This window comes from Enoplosus armatus, chromosome 2 (assembly GCF_043641665.1).
Source record: "Enoplosus armatus isolate fEnoArm2 chromosome 2, fEnoArm2.hap1, whole genome shotgun sequence".
Taxonomy (NCBI): Eukaryota; Metazoa; Chordata; class Actinopteri; order Centrarchiformes; family Enoplosidae; genus Enoplosus; species Enoplosus armatus.
In genome coordinates, this window is record NC_092181.1 from 7803545 (window position 1) to 7815725 (window position 12181).

The window sequence follows — 12181 nt, forward strand, 5'->3', positions numbered from 1 at the left end:
TCCGCTCTTCTCTGTCTGCCTCTGCGCTATACAGTATGATGGGGGTAAAAGTCAGGCAGCCTTTGTTTTTATTGCGACTGTGCTTGCACTGTGATAAGCTCTAACCCCCCAGTGCAGGCTCCACGGCCAGCCAGATAGTGTTTGCTTCGCTTGACTTCCTCAAGAGCTGGCCTGAGAGACAGATGCACCATGGGAAAGAAAAAAAAAAACCAAAACAAACAAAAAAACAAAACAAAACAGGACAAATAGGAGATCTCAGTGGCTGGTGTCCTGCATGCTCTTGAAATGCCTAAAATAGCCCATGCAAACGTTGGGAGTCCAAAGACTTGGAAGAGAAGCATTTTCCCCCTTTTGTTTGTTTAGGACAATTCCGATTTCCTTTTGAATCGGCAAATATTTTTAGAGCTAGTTAAGCCTAATTAGGTGGTGTGAAACGAGGCTGGCGTCTCGCGGCGCGCCGTGGAGCAGGCTGCGTGCGGGGAACATTCTGGGGTGCACTCCAAAGAGGATGAAACGAACGCCAAGAATGACTCGAAAATACAGATTCAAATCTGAAGAATCCGTTGCTGTTCTTCCTTTCTTTTCTTTCTTTTTTTAGATGAATCATCCATCAGCCCATACAGCTATCATTCAAAATGGCAGCAAAAGTGGTAACACCTAGCAGCTCAGTATCGTGCTTTTGCACTTGGGCAGCCTGCTCATGGCATTGCAAGCAAAAAAAAAAAAAAAAAGCAATGTACATGTAAGTCAGAGAAATCACTTTCCTATTCCCTTTTGAGGGTTAGGTACGTTTCAGCATTTTCATATCACCCGTGCCAGAATATCCTCACTTTTTTGGACAAATTATAAACCCCGCATGAAGAAGATAGCAGCGGGTTTCTCTAGACTTTGAGAAACTGTGGATCCAGAATGGCTGGAGCCCCCTGCGAGCTTTTGCAGCTGCTTTACAGACAGCGGTTGTTATGGTAACGCTTCTATCTCAAGCCTTTGAAGCTGAGGTAGGATATAGTGTGCTTGTGTGAAATGGAAGAACCTGAAACTTTTTTTTTTTTTGGGGGGTGGGATGCAGAGCATAATGTGACACGTTTATCTCAGCGTGCTGGAAAGGTTATTCCTCCCACGGTCTATAAGTCCAGCTGGGGTGATAAAGCAGATACGCTCGCAATCTCATTCCTGCCACTCAGGCCACTTGATTGGTTTATCAATTGACCTTTCCCTCACCTTGTTGCACCATATTGATCCTCCAGCTCTCTTTTTTTTTTTTTGGAACGCCGTGTCACCTGCTCAAGCAGGAACTTATGTTGTACCAGTCAATGACAAAGCAATCCAATGAAGAGCTTCTGCTCCCAAATTATATCTGTCAAAGGGTTAGCTGACGTTAGTTGAGAGATAAAGTGTTGCTTTTTTTTTTTTTTTTTTTTTTTTTTTTTTTTCAAAAGCCTGAAGTGAGCATTTTTAGGATTCCACCACGAATCTCTTTAAAAAAAAAAAAGTGCTTTCCTTATTGTGACCTCACTTGGATTCACCCACCTGCTGACGGGGGAAAGTTTCCCCGTGTTGAATTTGAGTCAATCATGTCTGGAGGTGATCTTTAAACACTAAAAACAACGCAGGGACGGATATTAAAGCTGCATTAACTGACCTTCTGCAGCACTCAGGGGAAGCAGAAAAGACAACACTGATATATTACCGCCTCGAAAAAGTTGTTACGGCAAATGTGCCCCCCCTCCTGTGGCTGGAGAGGAGGTTGACAAGCAGACTTGGGTTCTATTTCTCTGGCGTGGTTCTCTGCGGGCTGTCACTGAGAGCGACCACTTCCACAATTACATAAAGTCATTTGATTCTTATGTTAATTTAAAAAAAAAAAAAAAAAGCTTAGATTTTAAAGATTGGATTTGAATTAACTGCTGATATGATTATTAATATATAATTCTTAATATTTGGTGCTGCACCGTACATCGTGGTTAAGAATCACATCAAAGGCTGGATGGCGGTCAGTCTGGGGTGACGGCACACTTCCTGGATTTAAAGGCGGGCCCTGACGATGCAGTATTGCACTCTTTATGTTCTACACCTTGCCTTAGTGCCCTTGCGTATATGTAAAGCATCTGAATTGCCTTGTTGTTGAACGATGCAGATGAATACAGATGAGACAGAGTCAAAAAGAAAAATGAAAGTAGAGACCACCTCTTGATGGCATCACACCAGCCGGTCAACATGTTGACGTGCCGACCCACGAGTACTCGGTAGTCATTACTGCATAATCACATGAGTACTCAGAACTCATGGGTCGGCTAACGCTTCACATGCTAACATACCCAATAATCACAAATCACAATTTGCCTCAAGGGGCTTTACAATCAGTACAGCATACAACGCCCTCTGTCCTTAGACCCTCGATTCAAATGAGTAATATTAGGCCCTTTTTTCGAAAAGGAAAGCTGGAGGGTTCCTTTAAGTAGCACACTAACTCCATTCCTCATTGTAGTTCAGCAGGCGCTGCGTTCAAAAGATGATTTCAATTAGGAAATCTGTCAGTGTACAACTCAAAGTCTATGCCTTTCTCCCTTAATAGGCCAAAACAGACAGCGGTGGTGGAAGACAGGAGAAGGAAACAAAACAAGGCAGACAAGTAAAAGTAGAAGGGAGACAGGAAGGAGCATTAGGAAGAGATAACTAGAGGAAAAAGGACAGAGTGAAGGTGAGGAGCAGAGGTTGGGGAGGGGAATATGAGAAACAACTCAGAATATAAAGATAAGAGGTAAGCAAGAAGACTAAGAAAAACTCAGGGAGACCAGCACAAGGGGAATTGGGAAAAGACAAGCCCAGATAAACAGAGATAAAGTGGCTTTAGTTGGGTGGAATACTCAGAGTCGGTAAGGTAATGGCGGGGTGAGATGCAAGGGAAGTAACAAGGGAAAGACAGACACATGACGGATGCAGTAAATGAGAGAGGACTTCACTCCAGGGAAGGCAGGTAGGAAGTGATTCAGATACAGAGGGAGGGAGACAGCAAAGCGTGAGAGAGCAGAAAACAGAGAGAGAGAGAAGGAGGGAGGCTGCAAGGAAGCCGAGCGAGTGATGTCCAGGAGGGGCACGGTGCTGCAGTCTTCTCCCTGGCGTGGCCTTGATGGGACTGCGACATGCCAGCGGCCGCGGCATTACCCCGGCGGGCCGCATTCACACACGCAAACACAACCCCTTTCACGTCTTGGTTCCCTCCCTTTCATCCACCGGCGGCCCTCACCTCGGAAGTGTTAACGTTGATTTAATTGGCGCATAATGCCGACAAGTTAATCACAACATTCAGAGTGGTGAGCTTTAGCCGGAGCCTTGGGTTTTTTTTTTTTCTTTTCTTTCTTTCTTTGCTGTGAGTTGAAGAGGAGGTATATATATATATATATATATATATATATATATATATATATATATATATATATCGCCCTTAACTGCACAGCATGAAAGGAAACATATAGCGTAGAGGCATTTCAGCAGCCAGCCCCAGCTCTCCAGGTGCAAGCCTTTTCTTCGGCTCAGAATTCGGCACATTATTTAAGGGGGCTCGACATCCCAGTGTTTGTGGGACACCACGAGCCATGCCGTGACGGCTCGAGGCGCTCTGACCGTGACGCACAAAATGAGTAGTGGTTGAATATTGGAGCATTCTCACGGTTGAAGCACAAGAGTTTGGTGATTAAAAGAATCGGAGAGTCAAATGGGACGAATCACCCAGGGGCCCATGAGCATATACCCTTTCCTCCTGTGTCAGTCCTTCCCTGATTTAATTTTTTTTCTATGTTATTCGTCATAATCCTTCATGTCTTCAGTAGATATGGTTAATATAGAAGATTCACAAGGATTCCCTTAACATGACAGTAGCATTTAACCAATGGCAATCCTTTGTTGTCTTCTAAACAATAACTAGTTTCCACTGTTTGTAGCATTTCTACCTACTTGTTCCTTCTTAGCTTGACACGATGATGCGGGAAATGACTTTGTCATGCGTTCGTCTGTCATTACGTACAATTTGTTTTACAAAACTGCTGTAATCCAATTCGCCAGGAACCGCGATTAGCGCGCATCAATTTCAACGTTAGCGGTCAGGCTACTAAAGGTTGTTCCATTCGCTCACCGCAGGGCTGTATGTTCGCCATTATGTGAACACTGATTGCTCAGATTCTAAAGTAGCATTTATTGGGGTCTTTATTGGGGACTTTTGGGGCGGCAGACCTTTCAAAGGAAGTTATGGTACACATCTTAGCAAGCAATTAGCTATTTGCTCCCGCCAACGACGCAGAACAACATTAGCGCTCTTTTGGGGGTCAATTTTCTGGCCACCTGACCAATGAAAGTCTTAATATTCACTCTCCTTTAAGCTCTGTTTTTGTCTCCATCAACTTTTGAGGAAAAAAAAAAGAGAAAGAAGAAGATCTGGCTCTTTGGCTTGCTTGGTGTTCGGCTCTCTCGACCAGCGAGCCGCTAACTGCTTCGTGTTGCCATGTTTGGAGCGAGTGGGCTGGAATAGCCGAACAATGGCTGAAAAAGAGGCCAGAAAGAAAAGTGTGTCAACTACAAGCATGAAAAGCATTGATTAGTGCAGCTTTAATCTCTCAGGACTAATGGTCATCCGCTGTTACGCTGTTGTATTATGCTGTACAGCACAGTCGCGCCAACCCTTTGATCAAAATGGTGAACGGAGGGATCCTTACAGCCCGGCGCTCTTTGTTGCTAGCCACAAAACAAAGGCAACAGATGACAGTTGAGTCCTGCATGTCAGATACTCTCTATTGTTGCCCCCCCCCCTCGCTGCACTTTATTCCAGCTCACTATTTGTCTCCATTTATGATCCATGCAATTATTCCAAAACATCTCCCCGTGTATTTATCCACTTACCATTAAGTCAATAGCTTCGTTTTCCCTCACGACGTGCCAAATTGGGTGAAAGGACTGTTTTTCAGCCTCGCCTTGTTGTCAACTCTGTCGCCACCAGTTGACAATGTGCCTCATAAACAGCTCTCGCCAATTGACAAAGTAATTGCTCCGCTGTTGACATGTTACTGAGAGGCTTAATCACTTCTAGATAATGATCAGCTGCAGCTGCCATTTTGGTGTCGCCTATCCTGACGTGTTTGCCGACTGCTAAGAAAGCTTGTTTTCACGTTGTGTGCCAGACTGCCAATACCGAAGGGGCAACGACATTTTGCAATCAAAGGCACGGGGAGATCTTTTGTGCAAGAAGCGAGCGCACAAAGCGGACGTCTCCGCGACATCGTCTGAGGCGTGGAGTGAAGCGTCTGAGAGGTTGCAGTCGAGAAGGTGCACGCACCAGGGCCTTTGAGTGGAGTGAATGCCGCGCAGGGGAAACTTCTGTCAATCTGATTCATTTTATGCTGTTTTTGGTTTCACTGCATTGCAATTTTTGCTTTGGAGAGGTTTTCGGTGAATCACAAAACGGAACGTCTCTTCATGTCAACACCAAACGCGGCTGCCAATGCCGCGTTTGGTGTTTGCATTACTCCATTCACCACAAACTGACACATGCACCCGCTGCTATTGGCGGAAAGCGGCATTTTATTCGACGGCCTCGCCATGCTGACTCGTACCGCTGCCTGACATCGGAAGGCGAAAACTCTTCAGGTCAAGATCATAATTAAACTATCGCTCTGCAAAAAAAAAATGAAAAAGAAAAGAAAGAGGTGTTAAACATTTTTTCTCAGAAAAAGTCATTAGCGCTATCATTAGCACATTATGAGGTGAACCAATATTCAAAATTGTGTCTTGATCGTCGAGGACAAGGAGACATTTAGTTATGCTAATAATATGTTTTCACCCCAGTTGGTTAATTGCTGAGGCAACAGGGCTAATGCAAGTGCAATGTGACTGACATTTTGATTCAATAATTGCAAGTCAACCGGGGATTCAGAGGGGGAGAGTGTACTTGAAATACAGACGCCCTGTCAAACTTTTTTTTCCCTTTTATAAGCGTGCTGCAGTTTTGTCCTCCCGCTGCACAAAGACCGCGAACGCTTGCGAGCGAGCATGTAAATAAACAGCAAGAGCATCTGCCCGGCATCCCTTGAAACCCCCATGCCTTTTTCATTCAGGTCTGTGGCTTAATGCATTAAATATTCTTTAAAGAGGGCTTTAAAAGGAAAAAAAGATATTTTTGAGACGTATGTGAAGACTTTCTTCAAAGGCGCATTTGAGGGGACAGTAGTAGTTTCTCTGTTTTTTCGGCTGGTGTCCTGGTTGTTCAATGTGAATTTCAAAGAGACGACTCGTGTCTGTGTGTGTGTGTGTGTGTGTGTCACCCCCCCAAGCAGCCGAGACCACACATCTCTGCCAGCACAAAGCCCGTAGGAGCACACACACACACACACACACACACACACACAGAGTCTCTGAGACACCCTCATTTCTACAGTGGCACGACATGCACATATGCACTTCCAACAAATATGCACCCACGTACACACAACAACATGCACACATAGATCCAGATTTTGTGGTGCCGCCGCGTGGCAAGAATCCATTTTCGTCTTATCCGACGTTGCCCTCTCCCTGGCATTGCAATCTTGCTTGGCCTCAACCATATGTTCACAGTCTTAGTAGGAGGATCCCTTGGGCAAGTGGCACAAGAAACATCCAAGGGTCCCTGGTGAGCGTCTGGCTTGTTTAAAAGGGCTTGTGGGTATAGTGAGGTTCAGCCAGAGGTGGAAAGGTCCTGGAAGTCTGCGGGCCTCGGAGCTTCTAGAGGACACGAGCCCTGGGGAGGTGGAGGATGCCGGTGGAGGCTGGTTCTTTTCCAATCTGTGCAGAGATTCAGTTTCTTCTCATCTAGCCCTGATCGCTGATGCCTGTCAGAAGAGCGGAGGCCACACCTCCTGCCCCCCCCCCCGCAGCAAGTGACTCAAGTCGAGCTTGTCAGGTTGCGGGTCGCTAATGAGGAAGAGCAGCAGTCATTTAGTCAGGAAGGAAAACAGTACAGCAAACAAAACATGGATGGAAGAAAATAGCTTCTATTTTGTAAAAGGACCCCCCCCCCCGCTGAGGTCAGGTCAAGTGAAATGCTAAATTATTGTGAGCGCACACTTTCCTGTGTTTTCACATTTGCTCGACTGATTTTTTTTCCACACACCTCTGACTGCATTCTGCAACCCAGAGGTGAATATCTGTCATGGATGCTACCAGATGGTTAAGTGTAATAAATAGTGGGTTTTTTTTGTTTTTTTTTACCCCCCCAGTTAAGTGTATTACCTCTCATCTCTCGCGCAACTTTACACCCCCAGCTGTCTCTCTGTGCAACAGAGTTGTGATCCTCCGCTGTGTGAGTGGAGTATCACAGCCGACCACTCATCTAGGCCCTTCATGTCTTGCGGTTCGCTCTGAGGACTTGCACAGCGCTTATCAAAGTGCCCCGCCTGCTGATTATCTCTCCAAAAAAGAAAAGAAAAAAAAGAGCAGAGACCAAAGCTGCGAACACAGAGACTGTTGGATCAGGCTTTTCTACAGGGCCGAGGATGGCAGCGCGCTCCATCAAGAGAAAAAAAAAACTACACTTCAAAGTGGCGTGCTCAGTGCTAATTATGCAACGCACCACCTACCGACGCGCTTAAAACTATTGAACCTTGTAGTGCTTCAATTCAATTTACTGTTAACACAATCAGTGATACAGTATCAAGAGAACAAGAAGTACTTTATTTGTTTGAGATACAGACAACAGAACTGCGTCAGAAAGTTGCTGATAAATTGTTGGGTCTTATGGGATTGCAACATATATACATTTCACCTCAGGGTGACAACAAGACTTCAGGAGGTCACTTTTGAATGGATTAAACCTATATAACATATTAAAAAGTAAGATTGAGAGGTGCACGTAGGAGGGACTTTTTTTTTGGGACAAAGCCAGGCTAGTTGTTTATCTGTTTTCCTACTCTTTGCGCTAAGCTAAGCTAACCGATTGCTGGTTGCGGCCTCGTATTTAATGTACAGAAATGTGAGTGGTGTCAACCCTCTCACCTAACTCTCACCTAATAAGCAAATAAACCCATTTCCCCCAACTAAACTGCAGCTTCGAGGCTGAGCCCAGCCCACAATTTGGGCCACTCATCTCATTTTTTCATTTGTCATGACCAAAGGCGCAGGTTGGAAAATTGGAAATCTGAAAGAACTTCAGGCTCGGCGTCCTCTCCGCAACAACAGCCAGCCCTCGTGCTGCTCTTACCCTCACTTGTGAACTAGATCCTGGAGATGCTGGAGCTCCTTCACCAAGTCTGGTATTACACGCCGGGGTCATGAGGGGAAAAGGAACGAGCGTGATATTCTTTGGTGTCTCTGCTGTGAAGACTTCACCGCTGACGTTGACCGCCCTGCGCGAGGATTGTAACGGTTTCATCCCCTCTCTTTGCAGGTGATCCTGATCCTAACCAAGCTGTATGACTTTCACATTGGCAGCGTCACTGAGAGCACCCTTTGGAGGTGAGTACGATGAAGATTCCTACTCATAAAATGTTGAATTTAGGTATTTAAGTAGATGCCTTTGAAAATGAGTGCTAAGGGGTAGAATTAGCTGGTGTACACTGATGCTGTGATTGGCTTGATGTTTCAGCTAATTGATTAGTCTGTTTAATACATTTTATTCCCACTGTAGTGAACCCTTAAAACAAATGCTCGGGCTTCCCCACTCATTCATTTTCTTGTACATCCTTGAGCCATCAGTCTGTCTGTTCCCACCTGTTTGCGATTAATCCGTGTCCTTTCCTCACCCCCCGGTGCTGTGAACAGTATGTTCTGGTGTTATGCACGGTCAGACAGGGCACTCAGGGTGGAGGATGCTGTTTGCCATGCTCTTGTTCTGGTGTATTAACTGATGTACCCTCCTGAGAATAAAATAAACACAAACACACACACACACACACACACACACAACAAGAGTGCTTGTAAAGAATAAAAATACACTAGCAAAAAGGATGGGTAACACATCCCTGATGAGTTGAAACTGCATGTAACCCATTTCCAAATCTGGATGGAATGTGTAAACACATAGTTATTTATTCGAGCTTTTAGGAGTTTAAGGATGACGCCAGGTGAAGTTACAGCAACTAGACAGGCAACCAAATGAAACACACTGTTACCTTTTGTCGCGACCAGCTCAAAGGCCGTGACAAAATAAGGGAAGGTAACACAAGGAGTTAAAAAAAAAAACAAGTCACACAAAACACTGAAACGAACCAAAAGAAGTCAGCAGCAAACCAGGTGTTCCCAATAGCTGATGATCGACCGCACCCGCTGGACATGCACAGACAAGCAGGCAGCCCAGCAGCCAAAAGAGGCGGGGTCGTCGCAAAATTACGAATTTTCTCTGGTTTTGGACATTGTTGGAAACGACATGTTTTGAGAAAAAAAATAATCACAATATTTCGAGAAGAAATTAGGGAGCGAGAGGAAAAAATATATAGTAATTAGTTCCCACAAACTAATCAAAAAGTGGGAACAAAATGTGTTTTTCTCCAGGGCTTTGAAGCAAAGTCCTCATTTTTCAAGAGAAAAGCAATTATAGAAATTATCAAGTCACGTTATGCTTTTAGGGTTCATTTTGAATTGCCTGCAGTGTGACGTTGTTGGGGACTGTCTGACTCCAGGATGCTTCAGGGAGGCCGCCGAAGTTAACATTTGTGTGGACAGTGAGCCGCACAAAGGTCGAGATTAATGCCTCATCAGTGTCATCCAGAGACAGAGTCTCAAACGGGCTAAACGTGTCTGTCAGACGGCCTGAAAGGGATACTGCCATATCAGCAGAGCGCCGAGCCACAACACAATGCACTGCAGACTGCAGGACAGGTAGATTCTGGCTGCCCACCGAGCCTTAATCCCTTTCAGATGCCATGGCTGAACTCTGGTCTCAGCTGTGTGGAGAACACAAGGTGCCCCCCCCCCCCCCCCCTGTACTCCGGCTGCTGCTTCACATTGACTCGCACATCGTGGAGCTGGTTCCATTTTCTCTGATAATGAGGTCGGCTTCTTCTTGGCACGTACAGACAGACGCTCTCATCTCATCATTGACAACGACAGAGTGTTCAAATCTTTTTTTTTTTTTTTTTTTCTGGTAAAACCACGACTTTGTTCGAGCAATATTATGACTTTCTGGAAATAACGATGTTAGCCTTGTAATATTAAGACCTTTTCTCAACATGTTTCGACTTTATTCATAACGTCTCAATCAATGTGGCTCCAATGCTCCATCTGAGCATTAAAAGATTTTAGACGCTGGTTAATTTTGTTTTTCTCCTAGCCTTTCCAAAACCAAAGTCAAAGTCGTTGTTTTTGATTTGAGTTTAAACCTCCCTGCCAGTCCAAAGGAATAGTTATAGACTATCCCTACCATGCTGCCACCGTGCTATTTTCCAAGCTACTGTGGCTTGGTTTGTTTCACAGGAACCTGCGTGTCACCATGGGAACGCAGCCGTCTAAGCTTTTGTCATATGGAAGTGGCCGTGGTTTCATCTAAAGTTGGTTGGGAAAATGACAGAGTTCTGGATGCTATCAGTTTAGGCTAATATTAGCAGCTCTGTCCTGTTCTTTTATTGTGTTTGGGGGAGTTTTACGCTCCGGCAACCCCACCCAACGTTACATATATAGCATTATATTTGCCAAACGCACAATCATATATCCAAAATGCCAATACTCATTTAATGTTAAAACCAAATGTATGTTTGGATACATAGACTCATTGTTTTAGAACATGATTGAGTATTTCTAGAGGTAAATCTGCCACTGTTATGACTGTGAACTGCATTATGAGCCAAGAATGAAAAGCTTGATGGGGGGGGGGGGGGGGTTAGCGAACAGTCAACAGCATTTCAATTCATTGTGGGGTAATATGCTCACTGGGTGCCCTGGAAGTCGTCAAAAGCCCGCATGGGAAAAGGAATATGGAAGGGAGGAAGACTGGGGACCAGAGCAGTTTGGTGAGGAAACTGGGAGACAGATGCAGAGAAAAACAGAGTAAGAGCAACTTGTTTGTTTACTACTCAAGGACATTCAATCCCGTCTCTTCTTGATTCCGCTCAAATTTGCTTTTTGGCTAGCACCCCTCTCCAGTGATGCAGTTCTGCACTTGAGTATGCAATTACTGGTCCAAACCCCAGCAGCTCTATTTGACTAAAGAGAAAGGAACCGTATTCCATCTGTATGATTCCCCCCCCCTTTGAGATTTTAGAGATGACAGTCCTTTAAAGCACAAAACATTTGCACTTCTCAAGCTTGCTTACTCTGCCCAGCTTGAAGTAGTGGTTTGACAATGATAAGTGGTGCCAAAGTGACTGCTAGCCATTTTTTGACATTTAGACAGCGACTGTGTAATTTGGACCCCGAGGCAAAAACAGAGCAGTGTTTTGGTGTTTGAATAAGTGCAAAGAAAATGCAGTCCCCTGATATTCCGCGGTAAGACAGAACACAGCCGCTTAAGCTGCAGACACTATGGATCGTAAAATAGTCTGGATATACTCCTTTAAATTATTAAACAATTGTTTTCGTGATAAGTCTCTAATCTCGCCATTTCAAAATGATCTGCGCTGCCTGTCCTTTGAAACTCTGGTTACCTTTTCTCCCATGTTCGTCCTATTATACAACTTCACTTTGATGATCCCTATAGTCTCTGTTGCATAAACACCCCCAGACATACCCCTCCCCCGTCACAACCACCACAGATGGCAGAGAGAGGACACAATGTAGCCTTCAGGAGAGGTGAAAACCGTCATAATGCAAACTGAATGGAGCTGGCGTCAACTTGAGCAAGGAGAAAGTGGAGTTTCTCTCAGCACGCGATGCATTCATCCAAAACCAAGTGCCTTATTTCATACTCTCGGCATCTGACATGGTGCCCCCCCCTCATGTTATATGGTGCCTCCTTCACCAGTAACACACTAGTGAAATGTGTCTTTTTATTGCTAATGTTTGTGTGCCAACAACTATGTAATATTGTATGTACCTTATCAGGTTTGTGTAGGTTTATAGGTTTCTGATGCTAAATAACAACCTATTACAAAAGACAGCTTTGCCCAGAATGTAGCCCAGTCCAGTAAGAAACACTCAAGTCAAGGAATTGTCCTTTCATGGCTTGGAGAACAAATTCCCTTTGATAAACATACATGAACGTCAGATCCAAGTCATATCAATAATG

The 12181-nt window shown here is 44.7% G+C and overlaps 1 protein-coding gene across 2 annotated transcripts in view; it reads left to right on the top strand.

Moving 5' to 3' along the window:
• Window positions 1-12181, top strand: part of sorcs3a (sortilin related VPS10 domain containing receptor 3a) — a 179942-nt gene that overhangs the window by 65423 nt on the left and 102338 nt on the right. For both annotated transcript variants that reach the window (XM_070925792.1, XM_070925801.1), the window contains one exon: window positions 8411-8478. In XM_070925792.1, coding sequence (XP_070781893.1) covers window positions 8411-8478 — 68 coding nt within the window. The remainder of the gene's footprint in view (window positions 1-8410; window positions 8479-12181) is intronic.